General features: G+C 42.4%; 1 protein-coding gene across 5 annotated transcripts in view; it reads right to left on the bottom strand.

Annotated features, from left to right (window-relative positions):
• Positions 1–19,942, bottom strand: part of rab3ip (RAB3A interacting protein (rabin3)) — a 64,454-nt gene that overhangs the window by 17,639 nt on the left and 26,873 nt on the right. For 3 of the 5 annotated variants that reach the window (XM_086009359.1, XM_086009360.1, XM_086009361.1), the window contains exons 3-8: positions 18,084–18,339; positions 13,919–14,014; positions 6,612–6,689; positions 6,083–6,283; positions 3,281–3,409; positions 2,302–2,414 (exon numbers count right to left, since the gene is read on the bottom strand). In XM_086009359.1, coding sequence (XP_085865485.1) covers positions 2,302–2,414; positions 3,281–3,409; positions 6,083–6,283; positions 6,612–6,689; positions 13,919–14,014; positions 18,084–18,339 — 873 coding nt within the window. Of the gene's footprint in view, positions 1–1,517; positions 1,585–2,301; positions 2,415–3,280; positions 3,410–6,082; positions 6,284–6,611; positions 6,690–13,918; positions 14,015–18,083; positions 18,340–19,942 lie in introns of all 5 variants that reach the window. The other 2 variants (XR_015081433.1, XM_086009362.1) reach the window with 2 other exon arrangements.

The following is a 19,942-nucleotide window of genomic DNA, read 5'->3' on the forward strand; positions in this document are numbered from 1 at the left end:
AAAAACAAAACACTGATGGCCAAGGACGGAACAGCATTGAAACCAGATGTTTCCTATTCCCCTGGCCTACCAAATTTAAACAGGTGACCGCAACCTGGAAGAGCAGAACTAGGCCAGGAGCAGACGAGAGTGCAGCTAAATGGAGTCACAAAATTCATTACTCATGGTCTCTCTCGTACCAGACTGTTGCCTTTGTGTTGCTGTTTCTCTCAGTCTTTCCTCTTCCCCTAACCCTTCATCTTGCATCTTTTTATTTATATTTCTGTCTGTTTATTCCTTCTTTCATTTTAGGAAGCTTGGTGGGGAAAGTAGTCACCAACAGCTGCAGGCTGCCTTTGGGATGGGGATTGCGGGGACAATGTGGCCCTCAGTGACTCCCTTCCCATCCACTTCCCCAATTACTTGTGCTTCCCTGCCATCTACTTCACCATCCCACTGCTCCCTCCCCTTCCTATCACCCTATTACTGCCATTACCCCTAGTTCTTCTACTTCACCATCCCACTGCTCCCTCCCCTTCCTATCACCCTATTACTGCCATTACCCCTAGTTCTTCTACTTCACCGCCCCACTGCTCCCTCCCCTTCCTATCACCCCATTACTGCCATTACCCCTAGTTCTTCTACTTCACCGCCCCACTGCTCCCTCCCCTTCCTATCACCCTATTACTGCCATTACCCCTAGTTCTTCTACTTCACCGCCCCACTGCTCCCTCCCCTTCCTATCACCCCATTACTGTCATTACCCCTAGTTCTTCTACTTCACCGCCCCACTGCTCCCTCCCCTTCCTATCACCCCATTACTGCCATTACCCCTAGTTCTTCCCCTTTGAACACATATTTAACCTCTGTACCCGCCCCTCCTATTTATGCTGCACTCACTCACCTTACTCTTAACCCTCCATCTACATTTCCCCACCCTCCTTCCCCCTTTTACTCACTTTCCTTGCAGGCTGGTGGCAAGATAGTAGAAGTCCCCCCTGACCCCTGTTTCCCTTCTTCCTTCCTATTTGTTTTCCTCAAATAGACTTTGTTTACTTTCAAAGTTGAACTTACTTTAATATTTTTATGTTTTGTACTTTGTCTCATTGACTCTGTCTCACATGTGTAAACAATTAGAGCATTTCTAACATAAAAACAAAGGTGAGATAATTTTCAAAGCATTGAGTGATTTGTGGGGAGAAGCTAATACAGTACACTCAATGGCCAGATTGTGCAATTAGTGCAAATCATTTACATAAGCAGTTTACATTATAATTGTGGACATAAGAATTAATAATAGAAAAAAGGTTAATGAAAAACATAAGAGGAAGGTTTTCTAGACAGGAACTGCACGCAGACGCAAAATTTTTAATTGATTGCCTGTGGCGTTGTACAAGGTAAATCAAGACCAGGTGTAATCATCGAATGGTGGGGTTAGAGAATGGAGGATAAATGGACCAGGCATCATTCAGATTCCATTTTCAAGGTCAGACATTCTCCCCTTTATTTTATAATATTTTGATTTTTAAGTAACAAACCTTACAGTAACCTGGGAGGCAGAGAAGTAGAGTTGGTTGGAGCATAGTAGTTTCTCTGCAGTACAGGCTGAGGAGATAGGAGACAAAACTGAGGTGCTACAGCTACACCATTGGCAGGAATGTAATTACAACATGACAAGTTTATATAGGTAGTTTCCATTATAAATGTGAACATAGAAGTTTATAATGGGAAAAGTTGACAAAGGAAGTGTTGTGGATATTCAAAAATTCCAATATATTAGACACACAGATATTGAGGTTATATTTTAATATGCTAGAGATTGGGAACTATTCAAAACTTTTGATATATAATAAAGACTGATGCATCAAGAACCCACTGTATGCAATACAATTGATGATGAATTTCTTTGTATTGCTTGAGGTCCCACATCATTTTACATCATTGCCCAGTGGTAGAGAAGTAGGAGAAGTTAAACAAATATTCTGATGCAATATGTAAACTCAAATACTGGATGAATAGTAAAAAAAATGAAAGAATGCCAAAGAGAAACTCAATAATTCCATCAAGGGGTTCAGATGATGCAGATAAACCCCTCTAGCTGCACTCTTACATTCATCTAAGCACAATGAATTATTGTTGTGTGATTTGGTTTCTGGTATCTACTGTTTAAAAGTAATTTTTAAATGACTATCATGCCTTGGATTTCTATCAATTATTTAAGCTTGGAAAAAGAGAAGTACATCTTTTCCCCCCACTCTAATGAAAACAATTGCAGGTGTAACATTCAAAAATTAAAAGTAGTTAAATCCAAGTTAAACTTACTTGGGTCCTCCGCACTCCACTGCAGAAGCTTTCACAACAGGAAGAGGCTGAAAACCAACTGGCTCAATGCTTAGAGTATTACCTTCCACAGCTTCAAGAATTGTTGAAGCCAGCTGCAGAAGAAAGAGAATATTTACAACCTGCTAAAAATCTTGTTCAACAAACTTAATAACTGTAAGTTAGCATCTTTTTCATCTTGAATTTTAGCATCCATATGGATTACGTTCTAAACAAACTGCTCAAAATGAACACTTTTCTCCAATTAAATGGCAAGCTGTTGCTTGACTGCATAGTAGGAATCTGGAACTGTCTCCTCAAAAGGCTGTGGATGCTGTGTCAATTGAAACTTTCAAGACCGAGGTCAATAGATTTTTGTTAGGCAAGTGTATCAAGGAACATGGATCAAAGGCGGGTAAATGGAGTCGAGATACAGATCAGCCATAATCTAACTGAATGGCAGAGCAGGCTCAAGGGGCTAAGTGGCTTGCTCCTGTTCCTATGTGGAACAGTGCTCCCATGTGGAACAGTGCTCCCAACTTGGGCACCAGCCCACTGATGTTGAGGAGGAAGACTTTGCAGGGTTGACTAAGATTGCCTTAGTCTTATCCCAATATGATCCCTGAAGGACATTAATCAATCAGTGTGTTTTTACGACACAGTTATATATCTGGTGCTACAAATTTCAAATTTGAGAAAAAAATTCAACTTGCCCTGGTAGGATTTGAATTCAAGGCCTCTCGATTGCCAATCGAGTATCATAACCACGAGGCTACCACACATTTACAGAAGAATTAAACGGTCATCAGTTTTCTGCTTCTTAGATGCCCTCTGATCAAAAATGTATTAAAACTAATTAAACAAAAATAGATTCAAATTTCAAGTACAACCAACTCAGTAAGCACAACTGACTTTATTAGTTACGACATTACTGGCCTCATTTAGTTACTTTTACCTATATTGTTGATTTGTGCTCTCTTACCTCACTTTTCGAAAACATCAAGCAAGGATATATATCTTCTTTATAGATTCTGTCTAAAAAACAGCAGGTTCGATCGATTGTTGGTTCTTCTTTCCATGCTTTAAATTCACCAAACAGAAGCGAATCAACCTTTTGCAAATTTACACAATAGGTTGTAAGTAAAGCTGAAAACAAACTGCAAATTTCTAACTTTGGGTAATACAAAACACTATTTATTAATTGCTATTTATTCATTATTTGTTAAAACTGTGTCTTTGTTTTTTTTTTAAGTATGTTACAATTAAACTTTGTCATTTAGACTGTTAAACATTTTTAGTTTTGGAGGTAAATTAATGGTTGTCGTGTATGCATCTATTCTGACTGAATGAGAAGTTTACATAATCACAGATATACAAAATCTCTGCTCCTATCCAAAACCAGAAAACCACCTTTCACAATATTTGAGATTATATGGCACTTCAAATGACCCTACATTTGATAAGAACGTGAGCCTTGGCTCGGAGTCAGAAATTGTGGGTTCAAGACCCACTTGCGACTTGAACGTATATCTATGCCGATACGCCAGTCAGTACTGAGGGAGTGCTGTTTTTCAGAGGAGACATTAAACCAAGGCCCCATCTGCCCTCTCAGGTGGTTGTTAAAGATCCCATGGTGCTGTTCAAAGAAAATCACGGGAATTCACCTTGTGTCCGGAAGTCATGAAAAGCACTGCATAAATGCAAGTGCTTTCTTTCTAACTGCAAAGCACCAGAAACTTGAGAGATGGTTAGATTACGAGTTGAGCCAAATCAAAACATTTCCCTGCTAAAAGTTTTCCTTTAACAAAATTAGGTCTATTTTGAATTGTTTTAAAGTTTTTTTTAACAACAACAACATAGGAAAACATCCCGGGTGCTTCACAGTAGCATAATCGGACAAAAATTGAAACTGAGCCAAAGAAGAAGATATTAAGATGGGCAGCTAAAATCTTGGTCAAGAGGTAGGTTTTAAAGAGGGTCTTAAAGGAGGACAGCGCAGTGAAGAGGTTTAGGGAGGGGATTCTAGACCTTAGTGCCTAGCTGGCTGAAGGCACGGCCACCAATGTTGAGGCGAAGGGAACAGGTATGCGCAAGAGGTCAAAGTTGGAGGAGCACAAAGATCTCAGAGGGCAGTAGGGATAGAAGAGGTTACAGGGATAGAAGCCATGGAGCGATTTGAACACAAGGATGAGAATTTTAAATTTTAGGCATAGGTGAACTGGGAGCCAATATAAGTCAGCAAGAACATTGGTGATGGGTGAGCAGGACTTGGTGCAGGTTAAATTACAGGCAGAGCTTTATATGAGGAACCGGCAGCTCATCGACGGGAAGGAATTCCGACTGGGAGGAGGGGAGCCGAGCATGGCGGCCAGAGGCCGAACCGTGAGAAGGAGAAGCAGGCCCCGGGCCGTCAGACCGTGGAGCCGGCGATGGTGAGGAGGAGGCCGCGGCGACCGGAGCATTCACATCCCGACGATGTGTTCGGTGAGTCGGGCGGAGGCAGCGCAGTGCAACGAGCAGCAGCAGCAGCCACAACGACCCGCTGCAGCACGTCGGCCGGCAGCTCCATGGCGGGAAGCTCGAGTCCGACTGGGAGGAGGGGAGCCAGGCATGGCGGCCAGAGGTCGGATCATGAGCGGGAAAGCAGGCCACCACTTGGAGCCGGCAACAGTGAGGAGGCGGCCGCGGTGACGAGGAGGACAGAGCGGCTGAGGGACATCGTGCTCCCACTGCCACGGGAAGCCATTGTATTGACTTTCTGAACGCGGCGCTGTATGAATAGCTGACGCGTCCCTGCGTGGAGTAAGCATTCCATTGTAATTGTACTTGTACTGGTTGCATATGGCAAATAAACAAATAAAAATTGAATTGATATGAGCTCAAATTTATAGAGGATGGAAGATGAGAGGCCAGCGAAGAGAGCAGCGGAATAGTCGAATCTAGAGGTAACAAGAGCAGAGAGGAAGGTTTTAGCAGATGGGCGGAGGCAGTTGTGAAGATGGGCGATGTTATGGAAGTGGGGGTAGGTGGTCTTTGTGATGGAGAGGATATAGGGTCGGAAGCTCAGCTCCGAGTCAAATAGGATGCCAATTTTGTGAGCAGTTTGGTTCAGCCTGCGAGTGGCCAGGGAGGGGAATGGAATCGGTGGAGGGGAATGGAATTGCTGCCGAGGGAACGGAACTTGTGGCGGAGCCGATAAGGATTCGGTCTTCCCAACATTTAACTGGAGGAAATTGCATCTCATCGAGGACTGGATGTTGGAAAAGCAGGCTGACAGACACCACAGTGCCAGTGGAGGGTTCAAGAGAGGTGGTAGTGATGTAGAGTTGAGTATCGTCAGCGTACATGTGGAACCTAATATCAGATAATGTCACCGAGGAGCAGCATGTATATGAGAAATACAAAGGGGCCAAGAATAGATCCTTGGGGGACTACAGAGGTAATGGTGCGGGGACATGAAGTGAATCCATTGCAGGAGATTCTCTGATTTCCATTGGATAGGCAAGAGTGGAACCAGGTGAGGCAGTCCCATTCAGCTGGACAATGGAGGAGACATTGGAGGAGGATGGTATGGTCGACCATGTCATAGGCTGCAGAGAGGTCGACAGTGCACCACGGTCACAGTGGATGTCATTTGTGACTTCGATTAGAGCCCATTTAATCCCGGATTTAAAATTAATTTGAACATGGAAGTGTTTAGTAAGCAAAGGACTCCAAATGAGTCAATGGACCTCATGTTACTCAACATTTATTTTTGAAAACCCTTAAAAAATAAAAAACTTACCTCTTTACAATCTCTTACAATAGGTTGCATCATATTCAGCTCTTGGCTGTTGCTGACCATAGCACTTGTACTTTTATTTCGAGCATGACCCTTTTTAAAATGAGCTTTTGCATTCGGCTGAAGCTCCTTGGTAGGTGATGTTGGTGAAGAGGACTGGACTAGTGTTTTCAATGCTGCCACTTCAGCTTGCAGTACATCAATCTTTTAAGTAAATGCAGAATAATTTTGCCACAGTTAAATCATCATAACTTCTTTAGTCCAACAAATTTATGGAGCAGTTTTAGCTAAACTTTTCTTATATTTAAATAAATCAATTAGTAAAACTCTATATAAACTAAGATTTATAAAAAGATGAGGCAAAACAGGTTCAGAGCAGAACTGAAAAATTGCAATTGAAAAAAATGCTTTAAACGGAGCACCTTATGTTCAATGAAGTAGTGAAAATTATTCTGTATCTATATAAAACCATGAAAATCTGCTCAGTCCTTATTACAAAAGATGAATTTAGTATCATTTTCCAAGTAGTTACCTTGCCTTGTGCTTCTTTTAACTGTTTCTCTGCTGCAGCTTGTTTGACATTTGCTTCTCGTACCATTTTATGAGCTTCCTTAAAAGCAAGGGCACAGTGAGGACTTTTAAACTTATTGGTGCCTTAAAAAGAGAGCAAGTTCCATGAAAGCAAAATTAAAGAGTACTTTAAATCTCATATTCTTTCAGCAACAAAACATTTTCAGTCCTGATCTAAATTTGTGGGAAGTTCCACATCTGTAGCAGGGGCAACCTTTGTTGGGGGGGGGGGGGGGGGGGGGGGAAATGGGAACTGCTTTGCTGCTAATGCTATACTTATTTTTAATACCTTGTGAATTTTACACTCATCAAGATGAAGTATGTTAGTGCTAGGAAAATAGAAAAATAGGAGGAGTAGGCCATTCGGCCCTTTGAGCTTGCTCTGCCATTCAATGCGATCATGGCTGATCCTCTATCTCAATACCATATTCCCGCTCTCTCCCCATAACCCTTGATGCCTTTTGTGTCTAGAAATCTATCTATCTCCTTTTTAAGTATATTCAGTGACTTGGCCTCCACAACCTTCTGTGGTAGAGAATTCCACAGGTTCACCACCCTCTGAGTGAAAAAATTTCTCCTCATCTCAGTCCTAAATGTCCTGCCCCGTATCCTGAGACTGTGACCCCTCATTCTAGAACCCCCAGCCAGGGGAAACATCCTCCCTGCATCCAGTCTGTCTAGCCCTGTCAGAATGTTATACGTTTCAATGCGATCCCCTCTCATTCTTCGAAACTCTAGTGAATACAGGCCTAGTCGACCCAATCTCTCCTCATACGACAGTCCTGCCATCCCAGGAATCAGTCTGGTGAACCTTCGCTGCACTCCCTCTATGGCAAGTATATCCTTTCTTAGGTAAGGAGACCAAAACTGCACACAGTACTCCAGGTGTGGTCTCACCAAGGCCCTGTATAACTATAGTAAGACATCCTTGCTCCTGTGCTCAAATCCTCTTGCAATGAAGGCCAACATACCATTTGCCTTCCTAACTGCTTGCTGCACCTGCATGTTTGCTTTCAGTGATTGGTGTACAAGGACACCCAGGTCCCTCTGTACATCAACATTTCCCAATCTATCACCATTTAAATAATACTCTGCCTTTCTGTTTTTCCAACCGAAGTGGATAACTTCACATTTATCCACGTTATACTGCATCTGCCATGTATTTGCCCACTCACTCAACTTGTCTAAATCGCCTTGAAGCCTCTCTGCATCCTCCTCACAACTCACAATCCTACCTAGTTTTGTGTCATCAGCAAACTTGGAAATATTACATATTTCCCTCATCCAAATCATTGATATATATTGTGAATAGCTGGGGCCCAAGCACTGATCCCTGCGGTACCCCACTAGTCATCGCCTACCACCCCGAAAAAGACCCATTTATTCCTACTCTCTGTTTATTGTCTGTTAACCAATTTTCAATCCATGCCAGTATATTACCCCCAAATCCCATGTGCTTTAATTTTGCACACTAACCTCTTATGTGGGACTTTATTAACGGCCTTCTGAAAATCCAAATACACCACATCCACTGGTTCTCCCTTATCTATTCTACCAGTTACATCCTCAAAAAACTCCAGTAGGTTTGTCAAACACAATTTTCCTTTCATAAATCCATGTTGACTTTGTCTAATCCCGTTGATATTTTCTAAGTGTCCTGTTATCACATCCTTTATAATAGACCCTAGCATTTTCCCTACTACTGTTAGGCTAACTGTTTTGTAGTTCCCCGTTTTCTCTCTCCCTCCTTTTTTAAATAGTGGGGTTACATTTGCCACCCTCCAATCTGCAGAAATTACATAATCTATAGAATTTTGGAAGATGACAACCAATACATCCAGTATTTCCATGGCTATCTCTTTTAGTACTCTGGGATGCAGATTATCAGGCCATGGGGATTTATCGGCTTTCAGTCCCATTAATTTCTCCAGCACACTTTTTTTTTACTAATATGGAACACTTTCCATTTCAGTGTCAGCATCAAGCATTGAAGGGTCAAGTTTAGATGTAGAATATAGCTGTTTTTAATCAGTCCTATCAATGTGTCATAAGAACATAAGAAATAGGAGCAGGAGTAGGCCGTACAGCCCTTTGAGCCTGCTCCGTCATTCAGTAAGATCATGTCACAACCCCAAACTCAGAAGGGCACCCGAAACTGCAACAACGTGCACATCATTCCATTTCTTAAGGGCAAAATGAGAGGGTAATCAATAGCAACACAGCAGTACCATGGAGCAAGGGGGTACTCATGGGGAAAAATAACTAGTGAGAAGAATAAGAGATTAGTTGTGAAGAACTCTATAATTAAGGGGATAGATAGCCTGTTTTGCAACTATACCCAGGAGTCTCAAATGATACATAACCTGACATCTGGGAGGTACTGCAACAGAGCAGGTGGAAACATTTCTGAAAAGGGAGGCAAGCCTGCCCAATGTCAAAATTCCATATATGAATGCTAGGACTCAGGGATATAACAGAAGACTGGGAATTCCTTCCTGGAGATGGAGTCAATAATATCATTAGCATCACAGAGACCTAGTTCAACAATGACACAGGTTAGGTAAAAATACAGGAGTACAGATCACTTAATAGAGGTAGAAAAGCCAAACTGGGAGGCATTGTAGCATTGTGTGAAATGGATATAACAGAGATAGACTAACCTGGTCTGGTGCAGATAAAGTGGAAATCCTGTGAAAAGGGATGAGACGCATGACTAACTACAGGTTTCTGCTATAGACCACCAAGTTAAAAGAGGAGGGATGGACCAAGAACTTTGTAGTTCATTACAGGAAGTGTGTACAGGAAGAGATTCAATTGCAATAGGTGACTTATGAGACATAAATTGGAAAATCTATAAAGGGTGCAATATGGGTGAAACATGATCCTGGGCACAACATTGGACTGTTACATGGAATAACTGGTCAAGGAACCTACTCGAGCAGGGGCGCTATTGGACCCGGTATTAAGTAACCACAGACTTAAAACAACTTGGCAAAAGTGACCACAACACTGTGGGGTTTGTTAGACTTACGATAGAAAAGAAAAATTAGTACAATGGAAACATTCAACTGATTTAAGGGTACGAGTAAAGGAAACTAGACTACCAACACTGGTACAAGGGAAAGAGCGTGGAAGAAAAATGAGTATTTCAAAAATAATATATACAGTACAGGGCAGCTCCATGTCACTAGAGAAAAAGGGTAACAGATGGAAAAGAAGTGGTATGTGCAACAATGGAAGTTATATAGGGAATAAGAACAAAAGATTGTCCGTAAAGTATAAAGCAGTGGGTAGCATGGTGGACCAAATATCTAAAAATAAAGGTAAAATAAACTGGTCAGGAGAACTAAAATAAAAAGTAAGAAATGTCAAGCATTTCTATAAATATATTCGCAGCAAGCAGATAAGGAGCCATTGAAAGATCAGAAGTGACATGATAGCAATTATACAAAAATGAATTCTTTTCAATGATTCTCCAGCACAAAAGAGGGGTACAACAGATAAGGCAGTCACTGATAGACTGAGGAAGTTAAAGAAAAACATGGCACTAGGCCCAGATAGAGTTCCTATAAAGATATGCAATAATGTTTCAATCCAAAAGGCACAATTTTTGAAAAATTTGTTTCTGGGATGTGGGCGTCGCTGGCAAGGCCAGCATTTATTGCCCATGAGAAGGTGGTGGTGAGCCGCCTTCTTGAACCACTGCAGTCCGCATGGTGATCGTGCTCCCACAGTGCTGTTAGGGAGGGAATTATTCCTATTATTGTTTTCTGTAGCAGTTTGTTACAACTGAGTGGCTTGCTATGCCATTTCAGAAGGCAGTTAAGAGTCAGCCACATTGCTGTGGGTCTTGAGTTACACATAGGCCAGACCAGGTAAGGACGGCAGATTTCCTTCCATAAAGGACATTAGTGAACCAGGTGGGTTTTTACAACAATCCAGTAGTTTCGTGGTCACCATTACTGATACTAGCTTTTTATTCCAGATTTATTTAATTAACTGAATTTAAATTCCCCAGCTGCCGTGGTGGGATTTGAACTCACGTCTCTGGATCATTAGTTCAGGCCTCTGGATTACTAGCCCAGTGACATTAGCATTATGCTACCACTCAAATTCCTGAATCTAGAGAACTTTGGACAATTTTGACGAATGCATCTGCAATTTCTTCTCTTACGTTTAATACTCTGAGTGGAGACCATCAGGTCTCGGAGATTTGTCCATCTTAAGTCCCATTATTTCTCCATTGCCATTTTTCTTTTCACTGATATCAAATCCACCAAGTCCTTCCCCTTGACTTTTTGTTTAGGTTCCCAAACCACTGGTATTTTGTCCTTTCTCCACTGTGAAAATGATTACGAAGTACTCTTAACAAGTCTGCCATTTCCTTATTGTCCATTATAGATTTGCCTGCATCTGTCTTCAATGAGCCCACATTACTCTCTACCATTCTCTTTCTCTTAATACATTTATAAAAAATTTTGCTGTTAGCTTGGATATCCCTTGCAGTTTTTTTCCCCATTTTCACACCTCATTACTTTGTACGTCATTGTTGGTTTTATAGTTCTCCGAGTCTGCCACATTTCCACTTTCCCTTGCATTTGTGTAAGCATTTGCTTTTAGCTTGATACTGTCTCTTGTCGCATGATTGTTGATCATGGTTGACTATCTGCACACGTGGAGCCTTTACCTTTTAGGGGTACGAACTGATTTTGTATCATACCAAATACGTTTTGAATACCTCCCACTGTTTGTCATAGAGTCATAATGGCACAGGAGGAGGCCATTCAGCCCATCGAGTCCGTGCCGGCTCTCTGTAGAGCAATCCAGTCAGTCCCATTCCCCCACTCTATCCCCATAGCCCTGCAAGTTTATTTCCCTCAAGTGCCTATCCAGTCTCCCCTGTAAGTTTACCCATTAACAGTTCAGCCCAGTTTATTGTGGTTCATTACTCATCACTAATCTAGTATGGCCTGTTCCCTGGTCAGTTCTAAAACATATTGGCCCTGAATTTGCGGTCAGTATGACGACGAACTGTCAGTATGTCGTCACACCACCTTTGAAACTGACTGCAAGTTCGGGATTTCCGCAAGCACTTGTGTATGTGCTAAATCCCGCACTTGTGATCTGTCAAGTTACGGCCACACAGAGGCTTCGCTGCGTCTTTCACCTTCTGATAGGAATCAACGTGCTGGGGAAATATTGGGCTAATTGTCCAGCTACTCTGAATTAATTACAGTATAAATTTTTAAGTCTTGTCCAAACAAGCAGAGAAAGCCTGTTGCACAGCGTAAGGGGACCAGATGAGAAAATTGTAATAACAAAAAGATCTGTAACAAGACAATGCTATAATGGGAGATTTGTTTTTAAGAGGTTATCATAATGAAGTGTTTGTAAGCACACTGAATAAAGCATTAAATGAGTGGTTTGTAACATTTAAAAAAAAAGTAATAAAAAAGTGTAAAGTAATGAGAGACTTGTATTGCGAGTATTTGTTAAGAGGTTTGTAACAACTGATGTTTGTGCATTTTGAATAAACATACTTTGCTCTAAAGAGAGATTTACAATAACAGATTGTTACCATGAGAAGATTGTAGTTACAGAATTTATTATAATGGTAGCCTTTGAGTGTTAGAGATTTTTTTACAATGCAGTTTGTGAATTAATTTTTACATTATAATAAACTGTTATTACAAACTATTTATAATGAGTGGTCTGCACTGATTGTTATAATGAGCAGTTTGTAACAGCAAAAATGGACACAATGAAAGTTTTGCAATACTTTGTTTTGAAAGGTTAGTAATAAACGTTTGTTGTTATGAGAGAATGATAGAATTTTTTTCGGAGTCATGTTGAATGAAATAGAAATGGAAATCTATATAATCTGTATAAAGGAGAGACAAAGAATGGTCCCTGGTGTTCCCGTTGAGTTTACCCAGAACTTCACTTGGATTAGCAATAGGCTAAGAATCAAGAAGTAAACGAACCACCACCCCACGTGATCCCAGGTTCGCATACCCACAACGGTGCGCTCCTGGACTCTGTTTGGGGGGGGGGGGGGGGGGGGGCGGGGGGAGTATGCTACATGGAACTCTGCAGCGTTTTAAAGGAAGTTCTCGCAGGGAGGATCACACGAGGTAGGTGCGAACTTGCTTGCGACGTCGGCAATGTACTCGTTAGCTTCGCCACCGACCACAAATTCAGGTCCACTGTTCTGGAAAACTGTCCTGACTCGGTGACTAATCAGTTCAATCAACTCTAGGAATTAACATGAAGTAATGCAAAAGCATGTCTGGCACTTAATATCACTGGATACTGCACAAAAGATTTACATGATGTCATGGTTAAATATATTTATACACTTAACAGAATCAGTTTCATTCAATATGGCCTAGGCTCAGCTCATCTATCTATATATATATAAAGCGGTACTTCTGTCATTCTGTCTGTCTATCGGTACTTCTGCCTGTCTATCTGTCTGTCATTTCCTGTGCGTTTTACGGGTATGCACTCGAAAGTTACAGGGCGTACCTACGCGCGCGTTACCTCCAAAGAAAGCTTACGCTTCAGAGACGGTTTTAAGCGTATTTACTTTTCGGTCGGACGAAAATTGTTCGCGCCTTATGCAAAAAACCTTCAAAATTAAACTTATTATCTGCTAGCATTGATTGACTGACATCAAGGTTCCACCAATCCTGTTCCGTCACGATTGACCAATCCTACAGTACGGTCCCCTGATGGTTGGCCAATCGGTGTGTGTGTGGGCGGGGCTATTCGTTTTCATCTCGGGGAGCTGCCAGCCATTGTTTGACTACCAGCTTCCAGCTCAAATGACTTCACCTTCCAGCTAAAATGACTTTCAAAGTTAGTTTCTCTTTTAAAAATAACATAAGATTTACCAAAAACGTTTTATAAGTACTTTCACTTTCATTTTTCAACCTTTTAAAAGGTAGACATACAGGGACACAGACAGGGCCCTAAGCCTCCCACTCGATTTAAAATGTTGCCCAGCACCAGATTCACAAAGGGACACAGACAGGGCCCCAAAGCCATAAGTAGTTTCACTTTCATTTTTCAACCTTTTAAAAGGTAGACATACAGGGACACACACAGGGCCCTAAAGCCTGCCACTCGATTTAAAATGTTACCCAGCACCAGATTCACAAAGGGACACAGACAGGGCCCCAAAGCCTGGCACTCGATTTAAACCGCCTGCCCCAAAACAGCCCCGGCAACGCCGGGCTCCCCAGCTAGTACTCATTAAATACAAACCTCAAATAAACTAGCTGTAAGTTCTTCTAGTTCTTGGCCCAGTTGGTCTCTAACTTTGGATAATCGCTCACATTCTTCATCTTTTAGTTTCAGCTCCTGTAATGCAGCAGTTACAAATAATTAACATGTTTTACAATTTATACGTTCTACTATTTATATGTTCTACTATACAAAAAAATGTTGTAACTATGTAATTTTTTGTAACTTTATCCAATGTTTGAACCTTTAAAGAAGAGATTTTCATTTAAATATCTTTACATGGTGCTTGTATTTAGAATGACAGACTGACATGAAACAAGTTTGGAACCCATTCTCACACCCTGAAATAAATTCCAAAATTGAGTTTTTAAATGGCTTTCATATTAAAATTTCAGTGAACAGCAACAATTGCTAAAACTACTGCTACGCTATTTCTCTGGGAATGAAGCATGGGTTTGGCGCATACAGTATACAAATAAGAAATCTGAACTCTTAAGAATAAGAAAATATCCCAAATAATTACATAAAACTGGGTAAAGAAAGCTTACTCCCCATTTAGTTAAAGCAAATATAAAGGGGAAGGAAAGGGGGAGAAAATATACGTCCTCTGTTCCATCAGCACTAACTGCAACTTTTTAAAGAATGCAGTGACTTTATCCTCAAAGTTTTTTTAATACTGTATATATTTTATCTAAAGAAACACCACATGGTGGCCTATGTTCCCTCTTATTTTTGGGGGGTGCGTGGCCCCTTTAGTATTGCGCATACGCAGAACTTTACATTGAAAAAGCCGGTCCCGGGCTGCGCAGGACCGGCAGAGAGCTGCACAGCCATGTGGCGTATAGGGAACATTGATGGTGGCTAATCTCCAGACCACGTCTGCCAAATTTTGCTACTTGACAATTGAAGATAAGACACGAGCTTCTTCACCTAGACTGGGCTCCCTGCACCTCTTCCCCCTCACCAATCGCCCATTGAAGGCACTGGTCATCTTCAAAATTGCATGATTTTGCAGTCTCAAAACCACAAAGGCAAATGCCCTGATTTTCTGGTCAGCGGCAAACGAACAGTGCTCGCCGTTCATTACACTTACACTGGAACTTGCGGTTAAGAGAGCAAAAACAGCTACAGGGGATCTGAAACCTGTGTGATCAGTGCAAGCAACGGCGTATCCCCTTAAATAATCAAATTGAAGAATCCTCACAGACACACAGAATTTGAACCAGGCAGTAGAAATTAAAATAGTTACTTCAATGTCAAATCATGTACAGAAAGTGAAATAAGGGGGGAAATAAAGAGGGGATGAGAGAGAGAGAAAAATCATTTAAAAAAGTTTTTTTTTAAATCTCCAACAATAATTAAAATCTGATGGAATTTGACTCCACACTTGTAAAAGTACATTTTCAGTGCCAGACAGGTTGTTTGGCAGTAATTAAGACTCACCATGCCGTTAAAAATAAACTTACACTGAAATGGACAAGCCCTAACTTTTTTATTTATTCGCTTATGGGATGTGGGCGTCGCTGGCAAGGCCGGCATTTATTGCCCATCCCTAGTTGCCCTTAAGAAGGTGGTGGTGAGCTGCCATCTTGAACCACTGCAGTCCGTACAGTGAAGGTACTCCCACAGTGCTGTTAGGTAGGGAGTTCCAGGATTTTGACTAAGCGACGATGAAGGATTGGCGATATACTTCTAAGTCAGGATGGTGTGTGACTTGGAGGTGGTGGTGTTCCCATGTGGCTGCTGCCCTTGTCCTTCTAGGTGGAAGAGGTCGCGGGTTTGGGAGGTGCTGCCGAAGAAGCTTTGGCGAGTTGCTGCAGTGCATCTTGTAGATGGTACACACTGCAGCCACAGTGCGCCGGTGGTGGAGGGAGTGAATGTTTAAGGTGGTGGATGGGGTGCCAATCAAATGGGCTGCTTTGTCCTGAATGGTGTCGAGCTTCTTGAATGTTGTTGGAGCCGCACTCATCCAGGCAATTGGAGAGCATTCCATCATACTCCTTACTTTCCTTGTAGATGGTGGAAAGGCTTTGGGGAGTCAGGAGATGAGACACTCACCACAGAATACCTAGCCTTTGTCCTGCTCTTGTTGCCACAGTATTTATGTGGCTAATCCAGTTAAGTTTCTGGTCAATGGTGACCCCCAGGATGTTGATGGTGGAGGATTCGGCGATGGTAATGCCATTGAATGTCAAGGTGAGGTGGTTAGATTCTCGCTTGTTGGAGACAGTTATTGCCTGGCACTTCTGTGGCGCGAATGTTACCTGCCATTTATCAGCCCAAGCCTGAACGTCGTCCAGGTCTTGTTGCATGCGGACATGGGCTGCTTCATTATCTGAGGAGTTGTGAATGGCGCTGAACACTGTGCAGTCATCAGCGAACATCCCCATTTCTGACCTTATGTTGGAGGGAAGGTCATTGATGAAGCAGCTGAAGATGGTTGGGCCTGAGGAACTTCTGCAGCGATGTCCTGGGGTTGTGACGATTGACCTTCAATCACCACAACCATCTTCCTTTGTGCTAGGTATGGCTCCAGCCAGTCGAGCATTTTCCCCGTGATTCCCATTGACTTCAGTTTTACTAGGGCTCCTTGATGCCACACTTGGTCAAATGCTGCCTTGATGTCAAGGGCAGTCACTCTCACCTCACCTCAGGAATTCAGCTTCTTTGTCCATGTTTGGACCAAGGCTGTAATGAGGTCGGGAGCCAAACTGGGCATCAGCGAGCAGGTTATTGGTGAGTAAGTGCCACTTGATAGCACGGTCGATGACACCTTCCATCACTTTGCTGATGATTGAGAGTAGACTGATGGGGTGGTAATTGGCCGGATTGGATTTTTCCTGCTTTTTGTGGACAGGACATACCTGGGCAGTTTTCCACATTGTCGGATAGATGCCAGTGTTGTAGCTATACTGGAACAGCTTGGCTAGAGGCGTGGCTAGTTCTGGAGCACAAGTCTTCAGCACAATAGCCAGGATGTTGTCGGGACCCATAGCCTTTACTGTATCCAGTGCGCTCAGCTGTTTCTTGATATCACGTGGAGTGAATCGAATTGGCTGAAGACTGGCTTCTGTGATGGTGGGGACCTTAGGAGTAGGCCGATATGGATCATCCACTCGGCACTTCTGGCTGAAGATGGTTGCAAACGCTTCAGCCTTGTCTTTTGCACTCATGTGCTGGGCTCCACCATCATTGAGGATGGGGATATTCATGGAGCCTCCTCCTTCCGTTAGTTGTTTAATAGTCCACCACCATTCATGACTGGATGTGGCAGGACTGCAGAGCTTTGATCTGATCCGTTGATTGTGGGATCGCTTAGCCCTGTCTATAGCATGCTGCTTCCGCTTTTTAGCATGCATGTAGTCCTGTGTTGCAGCTTCCCCAGGTTGGCACCTCATTCTACACTCCTTATTGAACCAGGGTTGGTCCCCTGGCTTGGTGGTAATGGTAGAGTGAGGGATATGCCAGGCCATGAGGTTACAGATGGTGGTGGAATATAATTCTGCTGCTACTGATGGCCCACAGCGCCTCATGGATGCTTCATTCTAGTATGTTTAGTGGGTATTTAGTGGTTAAGTACAGCACTTCATGCTCTTCCATGTATGTGAACACTGAATCTTTCAGCAAGGTACCGGTGTAGCGCAGCTTCTGGAGGAGCAGTGCAAATTGGACAGCAACTCCTTGATTCCGTGTTTAACTGCGCATGCCAGAAATTGCTGTTTGACTTGCTCCTTAATAACGGTGAGCGCCGATAGCCTCACCATTGTTCTTACTGCAAAAATCTGGGCCATTATCTTTGATCAGAAGGATAGCCAAAGCTTAAGATTTGACAATAGGAAGTATATTTTTCCTGAAGAATACTTAAGGATAAACCTTAGTGGACTGTTCCCTGTTACTTTAATGAGATTCACTGGACAGTAGAAAAGATTTTAAGTCTTTTTCAGATGCCAATTTTGAGCTTCAAATTAGCAGGGAGGACTCGATACAAAACATTATTATATGGTGAAGGCACCCTACTTCTAGATCACTTGAAATGTTTGCCCCCAGACGAGAAGAAGACATTGCACCTGTGAGACTTATGCTAACGGTCTTAACTCATAAGTATAAAAAGTACAACTAAATGTCACACACATGCAAGGTATGAATAGATTTTTTTATTACACCAATAAAGCAAAGATAAACTTACCCTCTGAGCCTTAGCAAGTTCTTCCTTCAGTCTTTCATAGCCTTTCTCCCTTACTTCCAGTACAAATGGACTTCTCAAATGAGACAGACTGTCTGTACTTTGTCCCAAGGCATCCTCTGCACCTTCTTGAGCTTCATTTGCTATTACACCTTGTAAATATTCCACCTCTGCAAGATGGTTGCCGATATCACTTGTCTGCTTTTTGGGTGAACCGTGCACAGCTCCAGAGGTAGCACATGGCATTGAGAATTGATTGCTGGAATCATTAATACCATTATGAAAAGATGACAAACAACTATTTGAAGTATTATGAACTAACTGACTGCAGTCTATTCACTCTGAAGCACAAAACTGTACAGGGCCATTGAATTAAAGGGATAAATTGAACAGTGAAGTTAGTTTTGGATTGCTCTAACACAGCTACGATGGGCCCAATGGTCTCTTTTTTCTGTGCTGTAAACTTCTGCAGTCTGTGTGTGCATCTGGAGGCAAAATTTGAGCAAAATTTCAGAATCCCTTAGACCGAGGACACGTTTCTAGCATTTGACAGCCACATAAAACAAATTTCACATCTTAAATTAAGAAACTAAACATACAGTTAATGCAATATAAGCAGCTCTGAAAGACAAAACTGAAAGAATTTCCTGCAAGTGAAAATCAACACTGCAGATTGTCAATGCACACTACCTTCTGAACCACACCATGAGAGGCATTTAGAGCGCACGTCAATTATAGCAGTTATGAATCTCATAAACCTCCTAGATACTTAATGGCACATCACTTATTCAGCACCTTTTGTCACCTTTTTGGCCAAATTTCTCTTCTCTTCTGAAGGTACTGACATTTACGATGGTATAGGTCCATAAGTGCCCTCTGGTACCTCACCCAAGTGTCCTTTATTTTGGCTATTTCCTTTTTAGCAGGTATCAGATTAGTTTTAATGCAACACATTAATCTTCAGATGATAATGGTAATTCTGGGCCAGTAGTAAAATGGTAGCATCTTATTTGAATAATATTTGGCAAGCTCTAATGATGGGTCATTTAGTAAAGTGAAAGTGCAACTAAGGTAAAAGGTCCCAGGTACATTCCATAGGGTGCTACAGTTGGCCAGTCTGCTTAGACAGAAAGGGCTGGATTTTCCAAGCCCCATGGAGGCGGGACAGCTGGTATATTCGGAGAAATTGGGGGCGGATGGCAAACCCGCCCCCATCCCGCCTCCGTGCCCATTTGCCAGGAGGCGGGAAGATGTGCAGCTTCGGGTCCCGTCTCCTGGAGGCGGGAAAGGCATTTAATCCTTTTAACTGCCTGTTAACAGGCAGAAAAAAGGATTGTGCCATTTTACCTTCACAGGAGAAGGCTTCCCGACCTCGGAGACCCCCGCCGGGTTGGAGGAGATGTGGTGGAGGTCTGCGGTGGTCGGAGGCACCTGGAAGTAAGGTGTAGAGGCGAGTGATGGGTGCAAGTGTGAAGTGGTAAGTATGCAAGATGAGTGATAAGTTTTAAAAAGTGTTCACTTACCTTGTTTTCCTTCCATAGCCTTTAGCCACACTAGATGGGGAGAGCGAACATCCTCCTTGTCAATTTCAGGTAATGGCTGATGGACCCTCTGATCCATCAGACATCTGAAATTTACAAATTTGCAATGTTTGACGAGTCCTCACCACAAAGACTCGTCAAACTAAAGAGAATATTTGTGTTTGACAGCTTCACAGAGCTGTCAAATGCTGTCATTTCTTTTTTCAAGAAGTCTTGACAGATAGCACATCTGACGTTGACGTGATCTGTCAGTGACTTCTTCCCCAATTGGCCTGCTCAGCCCACAGGGGAAAATCCCTCCGAATGGTCAGGCGAGGATGG

This window comes from Somniosus microcephalus, chromosome 16, assembly GCF_052327205.1.
Source record: "Somniosus microcephalus isolate GS21.2 chromosome 16, FLI_Smic_1.0, whole genome shotgun sequence".
NCBI classification, from domain to species: domain Eukaryota; kingdom Metazoa; phylum Chordata; class Chondrichthyes; order Squaliformes; family Somniosidae; genus Somniosus; species Somniosus microcephalus.